Source organism: Sturnus vulgaris, chromosome 13 (assembly GCF_052056855.1).
Source record: "Sturnus vulgaris isolate bStuVul1 chromosome 13, bStuVul1.hap1, whole genome shotgun sequence".
Classification (NCBI taxonomy): domain Eukaryota; kingdom Metazoa; phylum Chordata; class Aves; order Passeriformes; family Sturnidae; genus Sturnus; species Sturnus vulgaris.
This window is the reverse complement of record NC_142255.1, coordinates 1524454-1547278: the sequence shown is the minus strand read 5'-3', so window position 1 is coordinate 1547278 and position 22825 is coordinate 1524454. Positions and strand designations below refer to the sequence as shown.

Sequence of the window (22825 nt, the reverse complement as noted above, 5' to 3'; positions counted from 1 at the left end):
TGTCCTTGTTAAATACTTTGCTTCTATTTTTTTACCTTTTCACAGTCACACACTAAGAATTGTAGAGCACCAGCATGGTTTTGTCTCTGGCCACTTCAGGAAGCTGGAGTGTATTTGCACAGCTGTCAAGCCAGTTTTCAGTGGAACTGGGTTAAGTGCAATCAGCATGTCTGGGCAAGCCTGTGCCTTAGCAGAGCTTGGCAGAGGTTGTTCCAGGTCAGTCTGCACCTGAATGGAGGGAGGAGTCTGTGTCACTCAGGGTGGAGTGATCTGTTGCTCTAACACTGTCAGGCTGCTGTCAGTGGTGTTCTCTGTTGGGAAATGCCATCCTGGCTGCTCTGCAAGGATGAAAGCTGGCAGCTGTTGTACTTGCACTGACTCAGCACACAATGCTGTCATGTGTATTCAGCATTCCCCCGAGCAAAGTCTTCTGTCTTGTACAGAGCAGAAGTACAGTCAGGGCTGTGTTTTCCTGCAGCTCAGCCCACCCTGAGCTTCCCTTGAGTGTCAGCATTTTATCCAGGTGCAGGATTTTCTTAAGACTGAAGACATTCTACCCAGATTATTTTTTTATGATGATTATTATTACTGCTATTACTATTATCGTTGACAAACTGTAGCACAGGACTTGGAGTTCTGGTTTAGTCTTCCTAAACTGAAAATAAATGAAAAGAGCCTCTCCTTTAGGCTCACTTAGAGGTCCAAAGCTTACACTGTGCATTCTCGACCTGGAAACAAAACTAAATACACACAAGCTGTCACCAGCAACGGCCCTGCTGCTGTATTTCACTTTTTTCTTCCCAAAAGACTTCCAGGGATGTGAGGCTGCTGGGACTGACATTCCTTATGGCCACCTAAAAACACGTGACTGCACCTACAGACCTTGTCCCAGGTCAGTTGTGCTTGCATTGGACAGGAACATGACAGGCTAAAATTAGCTTTTTTAATCTGAGTCAATAAATGTTGTAAAGAATCATTTAAAAGGAGCTTACTGGGCCAAAAGGCTGAACTGATAATTATTGTTACTTCCTTCTTCCTGCTGTTCCTCACAGGTAAACATTTCTGCTGTGGCCCCTTCTGGGTGTGCTGGGAAAGCCTGGCATGGTGAGTCCCAGCTCTAATCCCAGCAGCGTGGAATGGCCAGGCTGCTGCTCTACCCAAATCTGCTTTATCAAGCACACAGAACTCATCTGTGCCCAAAGTCACTTCCCAAGGGGAATCCTTAACCACCATGACCTCAGCTGTGCCAGTAGGATCCCTGATTAAGCTGTGAAACAATCTATATGGTAATAAATCTGAATTGAATGGAGGGGCCCAGCAGCCTTTGCTTTGTTTCACATGCTGTGAACATGATCTGCTTAACTTCCTTCTGCCTTCCCAAATTAATGACAGGGAGGCAGAGCTGAAATCCTTCACTGCACCTGTAGTCTCACACCTCTGCACAGCTACAGTGCTGACAACAAAGAAAAGCTGCTTCAACAGCTGCAAAAATACCAAAGCTTCAAAAACAGGCTTGAGCTGACCCTGTTCCCCCTCATCCTCTGTCTCTACAAATTCTATTTGTTCTTCTGTGTTACTTGGACCTTGAAATCCACAGTGATGGATGACTCAAACCTCAGCCAGCCTCACTCCCGAAGCAGGGTTTGCACTGGAAATGTTTATTCACACATCTGCTGGAGGTGCAGCAGCAGAGCTCAGCACTGTGACAGCTCTCCATGGTAAAACCTCTGCACGTTGGTATTTTCACTTGCAGCCACCTTGGCTTGGGTTAATTTTGTCTTATCCATGATCCAAAATGAGCACTCTTCCCATGTTTTCTGTGTATGGCACTAGCTAAGGGTCAAGTGCTGGATTATTTGGGAGGTGTGAATTACAGAGGGCTGGCAGTCTCAGAGGACACATTCCTTCTCCACTGTGCCCTTGGGGCTGTGCCGTGGAAGAGCCAATCCCAAATCCAACTCTTGCCAGTTTAAAAGCTCTTTATCTTTGTTCCTCTCCAGGGGAGTTTCACAGCATTACTGAGAATTAGTTGATTTTCTTGTGTTTCCTGGTTATCTCTTGTTGGGATCTGTGAGATCCAGTCAAGTTTGCCCTTCCTTCCCAAGTTCATTTTACAGAACTGGTGCTGAAATGTTCTTCCTCAGCCTTTAGCAAAGACTTCCTTGACTGCTTTGTGCTGGATGTTTCAGAGCTCGGCTCAACTCCTTAGCCACTGGAATCCAAAGCCTGGAGAGCAGCAGAGCACTAAATCCATTCCAAAGCCCAATGGAAATCTGTCAGCAGTAGTGCTTTGCTTCATTTTCACTATTTATTCTGTAATGATACACTGAATTATCACGATTTGTGTGCCATGGAGTCACCTTTCCATGTCCTGAGCAAGGAGTTGAATAATGGGGCAGTTCTGTGAAATGGTACAACAGAACTCAATTTCCAGTTATCCTAAAATGTTGGTTTGGGGTTTTTCTTTGGAGCTTGCAGCTTAGGTGAAAGCTGAGGGCTTTGAGTGAGTGAACAGCTGAAGTGTCTCCGTGCCAGTATTGTCTCCATGCAATCTGTTCCAGAGCAGTGCTGGCACAGACTTGTGTCACACAATTGCTGCCTTGCTATTCCTGGGCTAAGGAACATCAGAGTGTTGGGGAGAACAGGAGAACACCAGAGGAAAATACTGGATCTGAGCAACCTTTGCAGTAAAACCTGGATCTCAGAGCCAGGAATGCTGGTTCTGCCTGTTGGTAATGCTGGATGTTCTCCTCTTTCACTCCAGAGCAGTTTTTCATGTGGTGTCTCAGCTGGATCTAGGTGGAATTCTCAGAGTCACTGATCCAGAGTCTGGTGGGAGGATGTTCTCTCAGCAAAGGAAAGGTGCAGGTTGGAAATAGCACATGGCCATTCCCTCCTGTGCCAGGAGCTCTGTTCCCAACAGCCTGGGATCAGCCTGTGCTCAACAGACCTCACAGCAGCTGAGGAACACAAATGATGGCAGGAATTATTCCATTAAAATGCAAGGGGAGGCAATGGAAAAAATACCCTGGAAACCTCCCCTGCGAATTTCTCAGGAAAGCTGCCCCTTGGTGCAGACTGGATAAAACTGGGTTCAGATCTTACCTGTGTCTTCCATTAAAAACACTGAGTTTTTGGAGCAGTGTGGTTTGAGGGAGTGGTAAAGCTTTCCTTGTAGCAGAATTGGGTTTTCTCTTCTAGAAAAGTGTTGGCAGATGGAGTACTTGTTATAACATGGACTCTTTTTGAATGCATTTATGTGTGGAGCTTATTACTTTACTAGAGTTTTCCCTCATTCAGCACTGAGGCTTGTCTGTCTCTGCAGAAGAGGCTTTGCCAACTGAAACCTACTCCCCAACTGGGAAATCTAAATTGTGAACAGCTTTAAGGCCCCCACATCCACCTTGCTCAGTCACAACTAAACAAACAAGTACAGGAGCACAGCATGTACCCACTGATACTGCCTGTGCCATAAATCAGCATCCAGTTGTCTCAGGGACTTCAACACCACATTTTTTGGGTTGAACACATGTTGCTGGATAGACAGATCATTACTCTTGGCTGAAACAAGGTCTTGCCTCCCAGGCATTGATGTTTGAATGTCTTTTAGTTTGCTTCCTGTGCAGAAGCCAAGATGCAAAGTACCTTGTGAGCTCTGTTTTACCCTGTTCATCACAGACCTTTCCCTAAAAAGGGGAAGAGAAGTCCTAAAGCAGATGGTTTCTGCTTCCCTTGAAATTAAGCTCATGATTCTTTTCCGTTAAGGGGGGGAAAGAGGGGATTCAAATTATGGCTGATGCCAGAAACAGGTTTTGGAACATAAGGTGTGATTTCCAAAATCCCTAAATGCCTCAGTGCAGTCCTGCTGAAGAGTCCCTTACTTAATTCCAGCTGAAAGAGCAGTCCAGCCTCATTACCATTAGCACAAAAATGCTCTCCAGAAAGATCCCAGGAATTTACTGCATGCAAATGCCACCATTACCATGCCCAGGGGAGGAAAGGGGACAGGACAGGAGTTGCAGCTCTATTTATTATCCAACTGGAATTACATATTTAAAAATGCTCCCTTAGACATGAAGCTCCCAGTAAGTAAGAAGGTGCTACTGCTTCATTTCATAGAAGAATTGGTTCACTGTTGCATAAGCTTTTCACAAAATACGTATTTAAAATAAATCCCTTCACAGTACCTCCAAGTGCAGTACGTGCTCCCTGTGTGGCATTTATCCCATTAAAGCATCCTAGGACAAAAATCTGCCTTGAATTAAAGTTTTGGGGCTGAAATGAAGAATTCCCAGCCCTTGCCCACCCCTGCTCTCAATCCTCACCTCTTCTTCCCAGGCACTCTGTTAGGCTTCAGTGTAAGAAGTTAAATGTGAATAAAAACCTGCATTGTACTTGGCTGACACTGTTTCTTGCCTGGTTTGTTTCAATTTGCCTGTGCTCTACAAAAAAAATTCTGTTTTAACTCCTGGCAGGAGGGAATCCTTACAGGAGTGCTGCCCTGGGGCTGAACTGGCACAAAACCCAGCAGAAAGAACAGCTGAAGGGGAAAAAACCCACATTTAAAATAAGCAGTCAGTTTGGGCTATCAGAACCCAGGGGAAAGCAAGGGGTCCTACTCTTTCAGTGTTCTCCGGGGAGCAGGAGAGCACTTCAGCTCCTGGCTGGGCTCTAAAGCTGCATTAATGTCTTTCTGGATAGGAGCAACAAACCACAAAGCACAGCTGAAGGCTGGGATGTACCCAGAGTCCTGCTCGTGCTGCCTGTACACTGCTGCCTCTCAGATGTTTCCATTACCAACCTTCCTCTCCTGGACTGCTAATTATGGAGGGATACACAGTCCAACTGTGCAGAACTAGAAGCAGGAAATACATTGTCAAACAGCTGGGGAGCTTCACCAGCAAACACACAGCCCTGAGGCTTCAGTTTACTGGTTCTTTATACAAAATCAGCTGCTCATCAGTTCAGCCACTGGAAGGGTTTGATCCTCCTTGCAGTCCAGGATCCTAAATCACTACTGCTGGCTTTGCTAAAATGTCCTTCTGGAGGACTCACATCTAACCCTGATGTGGAGATCTGGACCCTCCAGTTCTGCAGTGAGTTGTGACTGCACTAAGAAACCTCTGGTCACTGCAGTGACTCTTTGGAACAAGGCAGAGCCCCCAAGCTGAAGTCACTGATAGGGAACAGCTGCATCCAGACTACCTGACACTGGGGAGAAGCCACCATGGGGCAGGGTAGGGCAGGGTCCTTTCCCACATTCCAGGCAGCCCTGAAGAGGCTCCTGCACCACCTGTGCTGCCCAGAGCAACCCTACTCTGCTGCCTCCTGGCTCTGGTGCTTCTTCCTCTGCTCCTCGTCCCCTGTGGGAGCCGAGTTCTCCTCAGGGCTCGTTTCCGAGTCCTGCTCTTGTTCTGGTTCCAGAGGCAGGGAGGGAGGCTTTTTTGGCAGAGCTGGTGTTGCAGCACCTGGGGAGAGAACAGAGGTAAAGTTACTCTATGGCTATGTGTGTGCTGTCAGTTCTTTATGTCCTTCCCAGCAGCAGAGGTGCAAAACAATTACAGCTTTTAATTACCCTCAGATTCTTTCTGCCTAACATTAGTTTATTGGCACTGAGTTATCCAGACCTCACAGTGCCTGAAGTCCTGCTGAAAGAAAGCTGAGGTACAGTCTCTCAGCTGTCAGAATTCAGTGCAAACGTATGAATTAACTTGTGCTCTGGAAGGGAAAACATTTTCTGGGATCAGGAATCTCAGAATGGTTTGGGTTGAAAAGGACCTTAAAAGCCCATCTCATTCCACCTCCTGCCATGGGCAGGGACACTGTCCACTATCCCAGATTGCTCCAAGCCTCATCCAACCTGGCCTTGGACACTGCCAGGGATCCAGGGGTAGCCAAAGCTTCTCTGGGCACCCTGTGCCAGGGCCTCACCACCCTCACAGGGTAGTGCCACTTCCAGTTCCACTGAAGCTGGTTTATGCTCAAACTGGAGCCACAACCAAAGTGTTGTATTCACTTCACAGCTTTAGGAAATGTGGAGAGTTTCCAGGCAGCTAAAGTAGCTACTTAGGGATTAAATCACAACAGGATACAAGTTGTCTCTACACTTGCATTTAAGGTGTCAATTGATGTAATAAACCAGCTCCCTTCTCTGATCTGGATAATGAAGTCCTTCAGGTACACCCTAAACCCTTGGTGTGTTTTATTTTTCAGATTTTCTAAGTCTTCCCTGCATGGAAAGTTTATTCCATGTGCAAGAAATGGAACAGGTCCTTAGGGATGCCAAAGAAAGAGGCCTAGATTACACAACTACTCTCCTGGTTGAGTCCACAGGCAACAAGACTGAGTGACAGAAAATCACTACGATAAGCAACATCTCCAGTGCACTCCTCCTTGGAAGCTGAGGGGTGAGAGAAGGCCAGGCTTGGAATGGCTCAGGAGGTGCTCCTACCCAGCCCCAGCACACACAGTGATGGGCTGAGCCTCCAAAGGCTCACACCACCTCCTGAGAACCTTCAGTCCCACTAAATCCAACAACACCTGCAAGGATGGGCAGCTTCGGAGCAATCCAGCTGCAGTTAGTGCTGTCAGAGAAATGGTGAAAGTTCTTTAGAAAATTCTTCATCCTTTCCCTTCTCTGCAGCATCCTCTCTGTGCATGGCAGCTCCTGGGCTCTTCCAAAGAAAGGCAACCACCTCCTTTCCAGAGCAAGATCACAATCCCATGCTAATGAAATCTTGCCCATTGTGGTTCAGACAGCAGCCTCCCCCATCTTGGCAAAAGCAAGAGAGTGAAATACACTACACAGAGCATCTTCCTGAACTCAGAAATCTGGGAAAGTCATCACCAAATGCTCACTGCTGTGAGAGCAAGTCAATTCCTTCCTGAACACGTGCTGTAACTCTTCCAAAGGGAGGAGAGATTTCTCTTCTTCCCTCCCACATCTCTACTTGAAAGAACCGTAGAGGAGACATACCTGGAGGGAGCTGCATGGTTTTCCCATATCCTGCAGCAGAGGACATGGCTTGACCCAGGGCCTGGTTGGAGCCCAAAGGCTGCTGAGAGCTGGATTTCCCTGACACAGCAGCTTTCTGCTTGGATTTGGACTCTTTAGAAGGCTTGGTCCAGACCAGGCTCTCCCTGACCTGCAGGGCAGCTCCCATCTTCTGGGCCATCTCCACCATCTTCTCAAGAAGCAAAAAGAGAAGAGCAGTGTAAGCAGGGACACTTCAGACAACAATAAGGTCAACACCACCATTAAAAAAAAAGAAACTACAAGAAAAGATCTGTGGAGAGCTGGCTACAGCTTGGTGCTTGGGGGAAACATCTCTGCTAATTCAGTCCCTTAATTAAGAGAGAATCTTGTCTGGCTGTGTATTGATTGAAGAACTGGGCTTCAAAGAGCAGAAAGGAAGCAAGCAGCTCTCAGCAGGCACTCGCTCTGCTTGGAAAATCTCATAAGCAGAATTTCTTCCTAATAATTGGACTCAAAGTCAAACCTCCTCCTCATTTACTGCCAGCCCTGGGGTGGCTCCTGAGCTCAGGCACAAACCTCAGGGTCGAAGTCGGGTGCGCTGCTCTCCCTGGCCACGGTGACCTTCCTCTCCATCTCCTGATACTGGCTCAGGGCCCCCTGCTTGTCACCCTGGTTGTAGAGCAGGACAGCATAGTTCAGGTTGATGAGGGGGTTGCACCTGCAGCAGACACACGGGATGCATCACATTCCCTATGGGAACACTTATCCTGGCTGCAACAATGCTACAGTGTGCCAGAGCAGCAGAGCTGGACAAACCTCATTATCTGACACCGACAGAGAGGCTACAGCCAAAGTCCTCCAGGAACATGGCAGAGACCCTCCTGCCTGATGACAGACCCAGTGCTGGGCACATGGCAGAGACCCTCCTGCCTGATGACAGACCCAGTGCTGGGCACATGGCTGAGACCCTCCTGCCTGATGACAGACCCAGTGCTGGGCACATGGCAGAGACCCTCCTGCCTGATGACAGACCCAGTGCTGGGCACATGGCAGAGACCCTCCTGCCTGATGACAGACCCAGTGCTGGGCACATGGCAGAGACCCTCCTGCCTGATGACAGACCCAGTGCTGGGCACATGGCTGAGACCCTCCTGCCTGATGACAGACCCAGTGCTGGGCACATGGCTGAGACCCTCCTGCCTGATGACAGACCCAGTGCTGGGCACATGGCAGAGACCCTCCTGCCTGATGACAGACCCAGTGCTGGGCACATGGCAGAGACCCTCCTGCCTGATGACAGACCCAGTGCTGGGCTCTGCAAAGGCTCCCGGCGTCAGTGACAACATAAATCCCTCCCCGACTGCCTCCCTCTCTGCAACAGCCAGTTCTGTGCACCTGGGGACCATCTCTTGATCTCCCAGCCCTGCCAGTGACAGGGGCTTTTGTCCTACTGAGACAAATGATCTTTCTCTGATTTATTTCACTCTCCCAGCATTCCCAGTCTGCAGGAGAGCAGCTCATCATGGGACAGCACAAGAGCCCTGCTCTTGGGTTTTATTTTATAACCTGACACACCACAGAATGTGCTGTTTACAACTGATTTCCTCACCTCTTCTCTCTCCTTCTCCCAGCAAAATCACACACAACTGCATGTACTGCTACAGATGAACACAGGTACCTGCATGCTCTTGCCTCCCTTCCTGAATGAAGATTTCACAAGGCAGAACTGCTCCATACACTCTCATTTTCCAAACCATCCATCTCCCTCACTGGGATACATTAACCCTCTCCATCTGGCCTGGCCAGGAGAGCCAGGGTGGGTGGAGGAGCTCTGCCTACTCACAGCTCCCTGTGTGGACCCCACAGGAGCATCCCTGCGCACAGGCCCGGGCAGGGATACTCCAATGCTCCACCAGAGCTGTGAGTGAGGGACTGGTGCCCTCTCCTGGAGCATGGCTGCGATAACTGGAACCATCCACGGCCACGGCAGAGGGAACATCCCCGGGAGCAATGCAGAAGGGAAGGATCCTGCTGGCACCAGGCAATAAATGAAGCAAAACCTGCAGGTCCTGACTCTCCAGTCCTGGTGACTCTCCATCCCAGTGCAAGGAAGGCAGCTCTTAGAGGAATCTCACTGCATTTATAACCATGGCTTCTCCTTTAACTAGGAAACTGGAATGCAGAGTGCACCACAGAATAAGCCCTCCTCCCTGTCTTTGCCAAAACACTGAGGAGATCAGACAGTCCTGAGAACAGCCAGTTTTAAAATTAATTGAACCTGATGGAGCTATTTCACCGCCTTCAAGAGCTGAGAAGCAATATGACAGTCAGAGAAAAATCAATAGCTGAATACCCACAGAAAGGACAGTTACAAGCCAGAACCAGGAGAGGAACACCTTTTTCTAAAGAGTTTTCCAAGATATTTCCATTCCAGCCCACAGCATGGAATCCAGGCCACTACAAAATCGTTCCTGGTGATGGGAACCAACCACCTTCATCCCAAACAGCTCTGAACACACCAGCAAAGGAAACCTGTGGGGACACAGATTCAGCCACACCATAATTGGCTAAAATCCAGAGCATGTCAGCCAAACCAGCCTCATAGTGTGGATGTTCCCCCCAGCAGGCCCTGGCAGTTGGAATTCATTTTTGCTTTGATGAGGGTTTATTTTCCTGGTCGGCCTGTAGAGCTGGAGCATTGCCCAAGTGCCAAATACTTGGGCAAAGATGTAGAGCCCATTTACTGCTCCTTCTCTTTGAGCAAAACACACAAGCCTCTGACTAAAGGAGCCTGAGCTGCCTTTAAGGTCCTGTCCTGCCCTGCTAGGCATGGAAAGCTGATTAGGAATAGAATCATGGAATGGTTTGGGTGGGAAAAGACCTTAAAGCCCATCCAGTGCCACCCTGTGCCATGGGCAGGGACACTCTCTGCTATCCCAGGGTGCTCCAAACCCTGTCCAACCTGGCCTTGAACACTGCCAGGGCCTTGGACAACAGCTGCTCTGGGCAACCTGTGCCAGGGCCTCCCCACTCTCACAGGGAAGAATTTATCCCTGGTATCTGATCTATCAGCACCTGTGTGGCCTGACAGACTCAGGGCTCAGAAGTGCTGGTAGGGCTAAGTGTGCAAATATTCACAGTAAACTGGGGAGAGAAACAAAACTATTAATAAATGTGAGGTAATTTTGATTTTCTGCCTGAAATGATGATATACTCTGAGGTTCAGCTTAACATTTCTGAAACCAAGTGCTCTGATTTTAAGACCTAGACTGCAAACACAGATGTTCTTAATGAAGGAGCTGCCCTTTCACTTGCTTTATACAAACTTCTTGCACATTATCCCAGCTAAAATCTTCCCTCTTCCCAATTCAGAACAGGCTCTACCCCAGGCATCTCACTGCTCTGCACTGTGCTCAAACTTTGGGTTAAAAAATATGTTTTCTTTTGTTCAATCTGCTCCACAGTGTATAAATATTCACCAAAAGGAGGGCTGGCATCCAAAGTCATCACCACTGACTCACTAGCCAAACAGCAAAACAAAAAACAGCCCTGGGTTGCTCTGAAATAAAATCCTCTCTCATTTCTCAGAGCTGACTTGAATTAAAAAAAAAAAAAAAAAAAAAAAAGGTTTTAACACTGTCACTTGTATAGCTACAAGAACTAAAGTACTTCCCTACTACAAACCATTTAAGGTTGAGATAGAGTGAGAAGCAAAGGAAATGAGGTTCAAGGAGGCAAAGCAAGACCAAACAAGTGACAGCTCTGACAAAGACTTACTTGTCCAAGGCCACAGCTTGCTCATAGGAACATTTGGCATTCTCCGTGTCTTCAAGGTTGGTCAGAGCAACTGCACCAAAGCAAAATGTACACACAGGAGGAGATGTTTCACAAGCAGCTGATTTTTAGGACAATTGTGAATGTCATGAAATAGATGTCAGCAGGGTTGTCTGGGCTGCTGCCAGGATTAACCCTCCTGAATGGAATGGCCTGGGTTGGAAGTGACCTTAAAGCTCACCCAGTCTCAACCCTGCTATGGACAGTGACAACTTCCTCTATCCCAGGTTGTTTCAAGTCCTGCCCAGCTTGGCCTTGGACACTTCCAGGGATCCAGGGGCAGCCACAGCTTCTCTGGGCACACTGTGCCAGGGCCTCACCACCCTCACAAGTAAGGATTTCTTCCCAATATCCCATCTAACCCTTCTGACATGTTTATCTCATTTCATCCCAAAAATACCCAGTACTGGAAACCCACACCCACTCCTCAGACAACACAACCCCAGTCTCACATGTGTCAAGTCTTTTCCAATGTTTAATCTGGATCTGACTGCAGTTTTCCCTTTTATTTTCTCAGAGAGAAGAGACTGAATAACAGCTCCTTACTAAAGCCTTTATGCCATGTTTCTTTACTCCATGCCACACCTCCTGTCTGTGCTGTGGTGCTCCTAGGAGGGATGCACCTGGAGCTGCCTGGAGCATCCATACCTGCCAGAAGCATGTAGAGCTCTGCCATCTTGGGCTGGAAGTTGATGGCAGCACTGAGGAAGTGGAAGGCTGAGGCATACTGCTGCATTGTGAGATGCACCAAGCCCAGGTTGTACAGGATCTTCCAGTCAAAGGGAGCCAGGTAGTTTGCCCTCTTCAGGCAGCTGATAGCCTTGAAAAAAAAAAAGGGATAAATATACTAGAACAGCCTCCACACGACAGGAATCTCGTGCTTGCATGAAATTGGATGCAGATAGGAGAAAAAATGGAAACTGGATATTTACTGCCACATATTTCTTCTTGCCAAAGAAGCACATGCCAATGTTGTTCCAGAGTGGGGGGCTCTCAGGAACGCTGCTGGCCACCACCTTGTACTTGGAGAGGGCGACATCGAAATCCCCGTGGGCCTGCATCATGCTGCCAGCAGCCAGGGTGGCCTGGGGACGAGACAACAGTGACCCACTCCCAGCTCTTTTTGCTCAGACACAGCAAGAACACGAGAGGACAAGATTGTTACATTAAAACCATCTCAGGAACAACCATTTCACTTCTAAGGACTGCCAAGACCAACAGTGGCAGCAGATGGGGACTCTGGAATCTCCCACCACAGAGCAGAACACAGGGTGAAGAACAAACCTGAGTCTGCTTCTTCCTGCACTATTTTAATCATAACTGTCTCAGAAATGAGTTTGCCCAGAGAAGCTGTGGCTGCCCCCACTGCTGAAGTGTCCCAGACCAGGCTGATGGGGCTTGGAGCACCCTGGGATAGTGGAAGGTGTCCCTGCCCATGGCAGGCTTTAAGGTCCCTTTCAAATCAAACCATTCTGTGAGTCTACAATTCCATAAGTATTGCAACACAACATTGCAAATGTTTAGGGTGTTTTTTGGGGTGACAGAAGTCTGAGTCAGAGTCTGAGGCTCTGAAAAGACCTATGCACTAATAGATTCTTTTTACAACCAAGCACAGAGAGAAACAATTCTGGTGCAAGCTAAGTGGGGAGTAAAATGTACTCAAGCAAGACATGCAGCAAAGCTCTTCTACTTCACACTGACTGGCTGATACTGCAAATTAATGGGAATATGCATGGGGAAAAAAAAGGAAGTGAGTACAACACACTATATTTAAACCACACTAGTTAAGTCCTTTTTAAGATTTCACAGTGACAAGTAAAATTCATAAGTGTAAAGGTGTTTTCACAACAACTCATGTTTGTCAACCACACATTTCAATGCTCTGCAATGCTAACAGGGAAAAAAGGAGAGAAATGAAGTAACAGCCCTAAAAAGGGAAGCAGTTCCACAATGAGGAATGAAACCTAGATGCCAAGCTCAGCCTTCCAGGCCAGAGCCAAGGAAACATACACAGCAGCTGGAAGCACAGGGTATCAGCAGATGGGAGAATAATAAAATGCAGTATCACTTGGAACACAAGGGACCTGGCACACTTCTGGGATTTTTAAAATCCAGAAGATCTTCCTTCCAAAGTAAATTCCACCTGGCTTTGGTGCAACTTCAGATTAAAAACCAAAGGCATCAATTTAACATCCCATATTCTGCCTCCTTCCCTTTCCCTACCTCCATACACATCCAACTCCCTACTCAGGGAAACATCCCAGAAATGTATTTCACATAAACCTTTCTGGGCAGAGAAGTTTCCAGCCTCTCCAAGCCCCAGATGCAGATGGCAGAGCTCTAACAGTGGAATCAGCTTTAGGAGGTGCCCCCTCATGGTTCACCTGGTTCATTCCCACTCCTCACCATACCTTGTAGTTGCCTGGGTCATAGGTAAGCACATTTCCAAGGTGTTCAAAAGCCTTCTGGTACTCCCCAGTCTGGGAAAAGAAGTACATAAGCATAAGAAATTCAGGAATAAGAGGAGTTAAGAAGGAGAATACAGGGTTTGTGGGCACCAGAATTTCTGGTTCAGTTATATAGTCAGAAAAGTGAGTTTCACAGTGCTTCCATTACACACACATGTTCCTGTTTGATAATTCACAAAACAGATTCTAAGAATTTGACTTGGCTGGATTCACTGTTCTGACCCAACCACAAATGAGCTCTGGGTTCACAGCTCTCTGCTCCTTTCTCTAGCCCAGAAAACAGGCTACAAACTGCTACTCTGCACATCCCCAATTCCCTCACCACGAATTCCTCACTCCCCAGAGCTCTCCTGTTCAGGTGACTTCCCTTCTCTTGTCTTCTCATGGACTGCATCACTGTGGCCATATATGAGCATATGAGAATTTAGAATCACTTAGATTGGAACCAGATAAGCTCTGAGGTCCCTTCCAAGCCATCCTGTGATTCTATGGTTTCAACTGAATTCACCTAAAGTTCATCTCAGAGACACCTTCCACTAGCCCAGGGTGCTCCAAGCCCCACCCAGCCTGGCCTGGGACACTGCCAGGGATCCAGGGGCAGCCACAGCTGCTCTGGGCACCCTGTGCCAGGGCCTCACCACCCTCACAGCCAGGAATTAATTCCCAATATCCCATCTAACCCTGTCCTCTGGCAGTGGAAGCCATTCCCTGTGTCCTGTCCCTCCATCCCTTGTCCCCAGTCCCTCTCCAGCTCTCCTGGAGCCCCTTTAGGCCCTGGCAGGGGCTCTGAGGTTTCCCTGGAGCCTTCTCTTCTCCAGGGGAGCACCCCCAGCTCTCCCAGCCTGGCTCCAGAGCAGAGGGGCTCCAGCCCTCAGAGCAGCCCTGGGGCCTCCTCCTCCTTTCTTTGCTTGTTCACTCTTTGGGAAGCCAGCTTCTGGAATAATCCAGCCCTTCCCATCCATCTCACAGACACAAGGATAAGCACACCTTTGTTATTTAAATTGATTTTGATTTTCCTTTATGGTGCATTAGCACTCACAATTTCATGGCTGCTTTTTCAGGATAACTTGCAAGACTCCTGCTGCAGAAAAAAGGTAATGACTAGTCATGTTTTGTTATACTTGGGAGGATTTATAACAGAGTTAGGGTGGTTTCCAAACAGAATTCCCAGAGTTCTGGCTCTGGTCCAGGGAATCAGCTTGCTTTCAGCAGCAATGAAAAGATACAGAAAAGCAAGTTCTGTCCTGTTAAATTCAGTCTGTAAATAAGTATGTGCAAGCAATGGAAGGTGGATAAAAATTAACTCTATAAAAAAATCCAACACGGTTATACTGAAAATAATTAAGATTTTGTAACAGTAACAGCATTTAGTACCTGCAGGTACAGTAGGCCCAGGGATGTGAGGAGGTCTATGTTTTCTGGAGAAAACCTGGAACACAAAAGCCAAAGGGCTGGATTTGCTTTACAGACCTTCTAGAATAGGGTAAAAATAGAACATGGACTTCTGATGCTACATTACTGTTGTATCAATCCAGGAAACTAAACTGTTCTTGTTAAAAACAAATATTAGAACAACTGCCATCATGGGGACTTCTTTTGAATAACATCACACCTCAGCTTCCCAAATATCTTCTGGGTTTCAGTGAGAAGGCACAAGGTTCTGTGAAACAGAACTGGACACATAATAAGATAATGTGGTTTTGTTAAGCTTCAAAGTGAGTCTGAATCAGTGACCTGGAAACACAAAATGGGATTTTCTATCATCTCTCAATAACCACCCTGTAAATCCATCCATCCTAAGCCTTCTGGGCCACATAGGACAGACAATCCTCAGCATTCCTGATGGATCCTGCACACTCCTCATCAGAATTTTAATTCACCTTATAAAAAGATTACAAATAAATAGGATGGAAACCACAATAAAAAAGTACAAAGCAGAGAGAGACACAATTTGTGGTCTCACTCACCTCAATAGGAGTCAGTTTTTAATTCCCTGCTAGCAAGGTTTAAAAAAACTGATCTGTACACTCACACTGGCAGCTCTAAACTTCAACCAGAACAAAACCACCTGTGCCTGGTGGAATATCAACATGGAATAACACACTATCCTGGAGCTGGAAACAGCAAGAAAAATGTAATAGGCAGATGAGAAAAAAAGGCCCCAGGAATAAACAGGAATGAAGAAGAAAGGAGGCCAGGGGAGCACCAGGATAAGAATATAAACCTGGTAAGATGCTTAGCAAGGATTATTTACGTAATAAACATTCTAGATTAATCCAAATGTCTGCCCAACCCCACCCACCATCAGGAAGCAGTGAGGGCAGACAAGTAAGGAAACACTACATCAATACACCCGTGGCTCCCAACACACACACTGATTTTCTAGTGTTGGCCTCCATGGCAAAGCTACATTTGAAAGCACTGGCAATGCTTGGGAGTGCCCTAAAACAAGATCAGGTGGGCACTGAGGAGTGGTGATGGGGTAGGAGAAACTCCCTGTGCACCAGCACATCTCCCTCAGCCACAGACTGCTCTGAGGGAAAGCAGCAAGTGACACCCAGCCAGGGATTCTGGAGGGACAGAGTTACATTGTGCTGGGAGATAAACCTTTGGGATGGATGAAGTCAGTTTTGGATCACTTTGCTCACAGGCATCTCCATCTACTCCTTATTCCACTGTTTTCTGGCAGCCCTTCCAACAGCTCCCTTCTTCCCTGCCACACTGTCAGCAGGAGCAGAGACAGATGAAGTGCTTGGAAGTGCCAGCTTTGCTCAGAGCCCCCATAATTACCATTAGCTTTTTAATCATGGCCTCAATTCAGATCTGGGACACCAATCAATTTCCTCCTGGCATAGGATGAGAACGGGCAGATGGAAAAAACAGATATTTCTTACTCTACAGCTTTCTTATATATTTCAATGGCTTTATCTATCTCCCCCTCCAAGAGGTGAATTTTGCCCAGCATCATGTAGGTCAGATCGTGTCTGTTGAGCTCCAGGGCATTGTTGAGCTGGTCTTGTGCCTAAAAACACAACCACAGACAATTAAAAAAATAATAAATGATTACAGAGCCCTCAGCAAAGCAACAGCCCATAAGTAATCCCCAACAGTCAGGGAAGGAGGACAGCCAGCCAACAAACACCCACTGCACCCGGAGAACACAAACCCCAGCCCAGCTAATCCTTGGAACAAGCTCTGCACCAGCAGCCACCTGCTTTTAGGGGCAGCAAAAGGTAACACCTTCAAGCCAAGCAAGAGGCAATGGCCTCCCAAGGAGGAGATGAGCACAGGCCTGCTCCTGGATTTGAGTTTGTTTGGCTTGAGGGAAGCTCTGGATTTGTTGGGTGGATCAGTACTTTGCAGCTTATTCTTCCTTAGAATGCTTATTCCACCAGCGAGGAAGTAAAAATCTCAGTGGAGGTGTGAGCAGGTCTCAGTTTGGAAGGTGTTAGTGCAGACAACAAATCCCAAGTGTGAACCCACACTCCAGGGACTGTTTTTTCACAGGGATGCCTTGAACAGGGAGCACGGTTGGGGTTTGCTGCAAGGGCCACAGCACCCCACCAGCAAGCGCAGCAGGGAGGAGCTGGGCCAAACTGGCAACAAAAAGGGTTGAAATGCTGGTTTTTCCCTTAGAGTAGCTGGATCAGAGACAGCTCAGTGCTCACCACCAGCACTCAAGGGATGGTTAATGAGCAACTGTGAATGGCATGCTCAGACCAGGGAATAAAACTGCATTTCAACCTCCAAGACTTCTTCACTAACTTCAGGTTTATTTCAAAAGGAGCTTCAGACACAGGAGCAAAACCTTCCCATGGAGGAAAAAAGGACCTGCTGCACCTCTAGCAAACAACCCTGTAACTCTTCCCCTCTGAATCCTCCCAGACCCAAGGAGCTGAGGTTTCCTTCAAGAACTCTCTGCACGAGGTGCAGTAGATTGAGCTGGGGAAATGGTTTGGGGTTCTACCATCACCCTTCTCTTGCTTCAAGGGGATGGACCTGAACTGCTGCTCCTACAAAGCCAGCAGTGTTCCTGGGTCTGGCTTTAAAGGGCTCAGACACAAAGCAGCTCTTACTGGACCACTGCCCATTTTCTGTCTAGTTTGAGGTTTCTCAAACATTCCCTTTAAAACCAGAAATGTTCTCTGAAAAATCTTAGATTTCAGAAAAAGCCTCTGGCCCTGCCACAGGCTGATTCCCCTTTAAACAACCTGACTGGCTTGCAGCTGACTCAAAGTAATTCAACACAAATGGAAACAGAGACAGCTCACAAACCTTTGTCCCCAGAAACAAAACACTGAAGCAAAAAACTTTCTTGCTGCAAATGACTCCTACCAAAGACAGTGAAATATCTGGGATGCTTCCTTGCTTCCCACTGACATTACCTTGTTGAAGTGTTTCAGGTACATGTAGCACACACCCAGGTTGTGGCTGATCTCCTGCATGAAAAAAAACAACCAAACAAAAGACCAAATCAGCACAAGGTATGAAATAAAGTCTGACAACACTGATCCAGAGAAGGAGAGCCCTATGACTGCCCACATCCCTCTTGCTTTGTAGAGCAAGTAAACCTATAAATTCCAGTTATTTCAGGCACCTACAGAGCTCAAGTGGGGTTATACAGAAAACATTACAGTCCACTGAGACAAAAACCACAGAAATGACTAATCTCTTTTGAGAGGTCAGACGTTGTCTCTTCAGAGAGCAAGGAGCACAGCGTCGCAGTTTCAGAGACAGGCATGTGACTGAACACACCGAAATTCATGAGACAGCAGCCAGCTTTTATTGAGTGCTGTTCTCCTCAGAGGCTTCTGGAAGTCCACACTGTTAGTCCTGACTGGCTGAATTAGTTGCCAGCTGGCTAACTAGCCAACAGCTGCCCGTGTCCCCAATGGCCTAGACCTGCTCCCCAATGGCTCAGGCTGGCTGAGTTGTATAATTAAGGTAGTTATATAATTAGTTATATTTCAGTTATAAAATTATAATTAGGATTATATATAACTGTGAGGCCTCTAGGCTAGCTGTTAGCCACCACAGCACAGACTGGCTTCTTCATCGTGGTGTCACTCTTTAAAATTTGCTGTCCTCATGGGTGACTCAGTCTGGCTGCACATCAGTAGGATATGCACAGTGTCCTACCCAGCTGGCCAAAACTGGCAGATGTGCCTCAAAACACAACTTGAGCACTGGAATATCTGATGTTCCTCTGGCATCCTGCACAGGGCAGGAAGATCTCTTAGGGATCCTAAACACCCTGGTGACACTGTAGGTAGCACCTGTGCCCCTAATTCCTCACCCACATTTTAACACACAAGGCACGTTCCCCATCCCAGCACATCCCTGGAAAGCAAGGTCCTGCCAATTCCTTATTTTATTCTGGTGAGCATTTCAGTGATTCAACAGCTTAGACAGCTTTGACCTTTCACAGGAAACTCTCTTACTTCCCCATCAACTGTTCTCCTCCACACAGCCTCTCCAGCTGTGCAGAACTGAATTAGTGACTCCAGGCTGCTGCAGATTGTACAATGAGGGTAGAGCACAGCCTGATTCCACTTCCAGTGCTGAGCCAGGAATGGGGAATAACTAATCAAAATAACCACTACCATCTGCCTGATGGGTTGTAAATAGGGTTACAGGCATGCCAAGCACTGGAAATGCAGGTGGAAAAAAGATTCATGATACAAAAGGTTTCTGAGTTGTCTGGCACAGGGTAATTTGAATGACATCACAGCTATCCTCGTATCCTGAATTTTAGATGTACTGAGAAACAAAGGAATGAGCTCACACATTGCAAGCCTACTTTAGAAACACTTCTGCAGGCAAAACAGGCACCTGCAGAAGGCTGCAAGGCATGGCTCTCCCTCACCCACTGCCACACCTTTCCCTTTGCAATGCTCTTTCTCTCTTTTTGTCTTTTTATACAGAAGAGCTAATTTAATCACTGCTCCTGTATTTTCAATGATATTTTGCATTACAAAACTTTACCCAATTACTCAATCAAGTTTTAATAAGCGAGGTTTCCAAACTCTCCCCATACTTCCCTTAAAGTACAGATATGGTTACGTTAAAACTGATCCTTGGCAAAGTTCCAACATGTTGCTCAATTCTCTGTGCCCCGAGCCAGGGATTTGCCCCAAGGCACAGGATTTGGCTCCTGTGATCCAAACCAGGCTCAGACCACAGGCAGTGTGAGCTCACCTTGGCTTGGGACAAGGTTGCAGCTGTTACAAGAATCTGCAACTCCCTGAATACTCACCCAGTCCTTCTCATCGAGTTTTGCTGCTTCATTGTACACTTCGATGGCTGCCTTATGCTTCCCCAGGAGAAACCTGCAAAAGGATTGCAATTCTTATTCTTTCCTGTTTTCAGACCCTGTTGTGCAGCCACTATCACCTTTACCAGTGAGAAATGATCCTATTTGCTGCATCTCCAGAGATCTGCAGAACTTTACAATCTCAGCACTGTTCCCTCTCAGGATCAAGGTCATCCATCCTGACACTACTGGGGATGTAAGGAATGAATGCCCAGGCTCTGCAGCCTGCTTTTGTCTCCAAGGAAAGCCACAGGTGCCCTAACACAACATTCAGCCACAGAAAAGGCTCTGTAGGGCAAGTCTGCCCAGCTCAGGTCAGCACCTGTAGCTCTGGACCTTGAAATCAGTATCACCTTTCTGCCTGAAGCACAAAGAAAAGGAAAACACAACAGCAGCCAGGGTGATAACAGAGATTCTGCTTAAAGAACAACCCACGCTTCTGGAAGCCAAGCCAAGTGTTGATAAGAAGGAAACATGTCTGGAATTAAGCAGCCTAAGAGAAAAACAAAGCATGGAAGGTCCTGGGTGGCACATCCAAGAGAAACAACAAATAAAACTCCACTCACAGAGATCGTGCCACCTGCTTGAGGTTGTCAGCGCTTCGAGGGTTCAGAATGGAACATGTCTGGAAAAGTTCAAGAGATTCTTGAATTTTCCCCTCCAAGCGAAATATCAAAGCTGTAAGACAACATACAGCAGGCAAATGAATCCATTCTCAGCAGGAAAAACGTGCCTCTGCCAGCAGGGAAAGAAGGGAGAGTACAGATATATCACATCAACGCTGCTCTGGTGCTTCCCCCTCCTGCAGCACCCGCAGTTTGTGTCTGAGGGCAGCATTCTGTGTGCCTGGAGAAATCCAGGGCTCAGAACAAGAGTTTCGAGCTCTAAACTCTGGGCAGTTTGCTTATACAGATGCAGTTTGGATTTCTCTCCTCCCCAACTTCTCCAGGCTGCAGTATGTCCCTGCCAGCAAATCTCCACTGTCCCCCAGCATGGCACTTGGAATTGGAATGCCACATTTTGGGAGACATTTTTTAGGGGACAGAGGGCAGGGTAGGAAGAGGAATACCATCCCTAGTGCAAGGAGTGAGACAGTGATCACCTGGGGTGGGTAATGAACAGAAAGCGTGCATCTGTAACAGAATCAAACACACTGAAGGCCAGGAGCCCATAAGCTAAAGAAGAACTGATGACAAATTCGGAGAAAACAGGACATTTGATCTACCCATTTAATGTGAAAATCCCAAACTTCAAAACTAAACAGAGAAAACAGAGGGGAAAAATGTATTTTTGACATAACAATTGTGTTTCCCTCACCTATTCCCCATATTGTCCTCTGTATCTCAAATCAGGAATGACCTGCTTTAGCAAAAAGATTTTCAGACATACCTTGAACATAGACAGCATATTCACAGAGCCCTTGGGACTCCTGGAGCTGCTCTTTGATGACAGCCTGGAAGGACAAAATTGTAAACTTAAATCACTTTAACAAAGCTGATTCCAGAGATTCGGTTCCAGTCACAAAAAGCACAACCCCACCTCTAATAAGGGCACTGGACCATGACTGGGACATCCACACAGTGCACATGACAGAGCACTGTGCCAAGAACACTGTGACTCTTAGTATTCCTCTGTTCATTCCTATTCCCAAAGGTAATTAGATACTACCTGGGGAAAACGCCAGGAGGCATCTCTGAAAGCATCCTCTTCTGATAAGGGTATCTACTCCAGCCCCTTTGCGAAGAAATAAATTGAACTGGAGCAACTGCAGCTGAGTCAATGACAGCAAATGAACAAACGAGGAGTGAACAGGATAAAAACCTGATGAAAATGTGAATTCTTGCTGGCTGCATCCATGCAGCTCCCAGTTTGGGGTGGGGTGGCTGCAGCTTGGATATATTCCATTGTCACAACTGGTCCCACCTTTGGGAGGATGAACACCCTGGACAAGAATCAAGAGCAAAATTTCTGCTCTGAGACTCCTCTTTTGTGCAGAAGTGGAAGAGATACAGGAGGGTAAGAATAATTTCTGGGTGAGCAGTGAGCTGATGCTCACCTGGCATTTCAGATGTGTATGGTCAGTACCAGCATCCCAAGCCTCTGAGAGGAACAGAAGTGAAGGAACTGAAAACTAAACCTCAAATACAGCACATGGGAAGAAAACTATTATTGAGAATGTTATTCTTGAGAAGGTATTAATTGAAAAGTTACTACTGAGAAGAAGGAAAGTTCTTATTGACACTCCTCACTCCTAAAGAGAGGAAGGAAAAGGAAGAACAGACCTGAGTTGCTCTTCCCTCTTCCCTGTACCTGCTAATTTATCTATGTCACTCTTCCCAAAGTGCATGATTATTAAACACTCAGAAATAACCAGCATCTCCTCAATTCGGATACTCTGGATTGTTCCATCTACATAAACCCAGATTCTCAGAGCAAGAGAGGGCAATAGAGAGCTATCTTTTAGAGAAATCTGATTAATTCTACAAACCCTAAAAAGTCCCACAGCAAAAGGCCCTCAGCTGAGGAATATGATCTGTAATCCCAGATTTCCCCCTCCAAGTTTATTTAAGGTGCTGATGACAGAATTTAGACACAGCTGGCAGGAGACCAGCCAGTCTCTGTGCCATCCCAGGGGATGCTGCATCTGCAGACCCTCGGGGACGCCTGCCTGGCACTTTGCTCAAGCAGCATTGAAAGGGTCAAAATCACTGTAATGCCTTCACTCTGGGGAGCTGATGTCAGTAAATAAACAGCTTTTAATGGCCTTTTAGTTCATTGAAAACTATGGGAGATTTTAAAACTGTGTTAGAGAGGGAGCATTTCAAAGCACTGAGCAGGAAAGACCAAAATTAATTAACACGTCAGGTCACTTGTTTCTCACTGAGACTAAACTAATGGATTTTAACAACGCCCAAACTGACTGGAATCTTCCAGTTCTACTGCAAAAACACTGCTTTGTGAGCTCTGAGGAAAAGGAAAGCTGGTCTGTCAAGCAGAGGAGTATTTATTAGCTGTCTTCTCTCGATTCTCCCCCACTATTTCCTTGCTTCCATGACTGATGAAGACATGGAGACGTCAGTGTTGCCTTTATATCATCCATTTGTTATTTTCTCTGGTTTCCTGAGCTGCACATATTTTTCTCTTCTGTGCTCTGTGATTCCATATCCATCACAGAAACAATCAACACACAGAATCACACCAAGAAACTCCAGTCAGACAACAAAAAAGGGAAAC

General features: G+C 46.9%; 1 protein-coding gene across 1 annotated transcript in view; it reads right to left on the bottom strand.

Moving 5' to 3' along the window:
* Window positions 1-4012: 4012 nt before the first annotated feature.
* The window catches only part of BBS4 (Bardet-Biedl syndrome 4), a 35427-nt gene continuing 16614 nt past the window's right edge, over window positions 4013-22825 (bottom strand). The window contains exons 4-16 of the mRNA XM_014889268.2: window positions 20981-21044; window positions 20158-20269; window positions 19535-19607; window positions 17664-17717; window positions 16173-16300; window positions 14653-14707; window positions 13222-13290; window positions 11743-11895; window positions 11459-11630; window positions 10754-10823; window positions 7553-7694; window positions 6977-7184; window positions 4013-5468 (exon numbers count right to left, since the gene is read on the bottom strand). Coding sequence (XP_014744754.2) covers window positions 5314-5468; window positions 6977-7184; window positions 7553-7694; window positions 10754-10823; window positions 11459-11630; window positions 11743-11895; window positions 13222-13290; window positions 14653-14707; window positions 16173-16300; window positions 17664-17717; window positions 19535-19607; window positions 20158-20269; window positions 20981-21044 — 1455 coding nt within the window. The 3' untranslated portion in view covers window positions 4013-5313. The remainder of the gene's footprint in view (window positions 5469-6976; window positions 7185-7552; window positions 7695-10753; window positions 10824-11458; window positions 11631-11742; window positions 11896-13221; window positions 13291-14652; window positions 14708-16172; window positions 16301-17663; window positions 17718-19534; window positions 19608-20157; window positions 20270-20980; window positions 21045-22825) is intronic.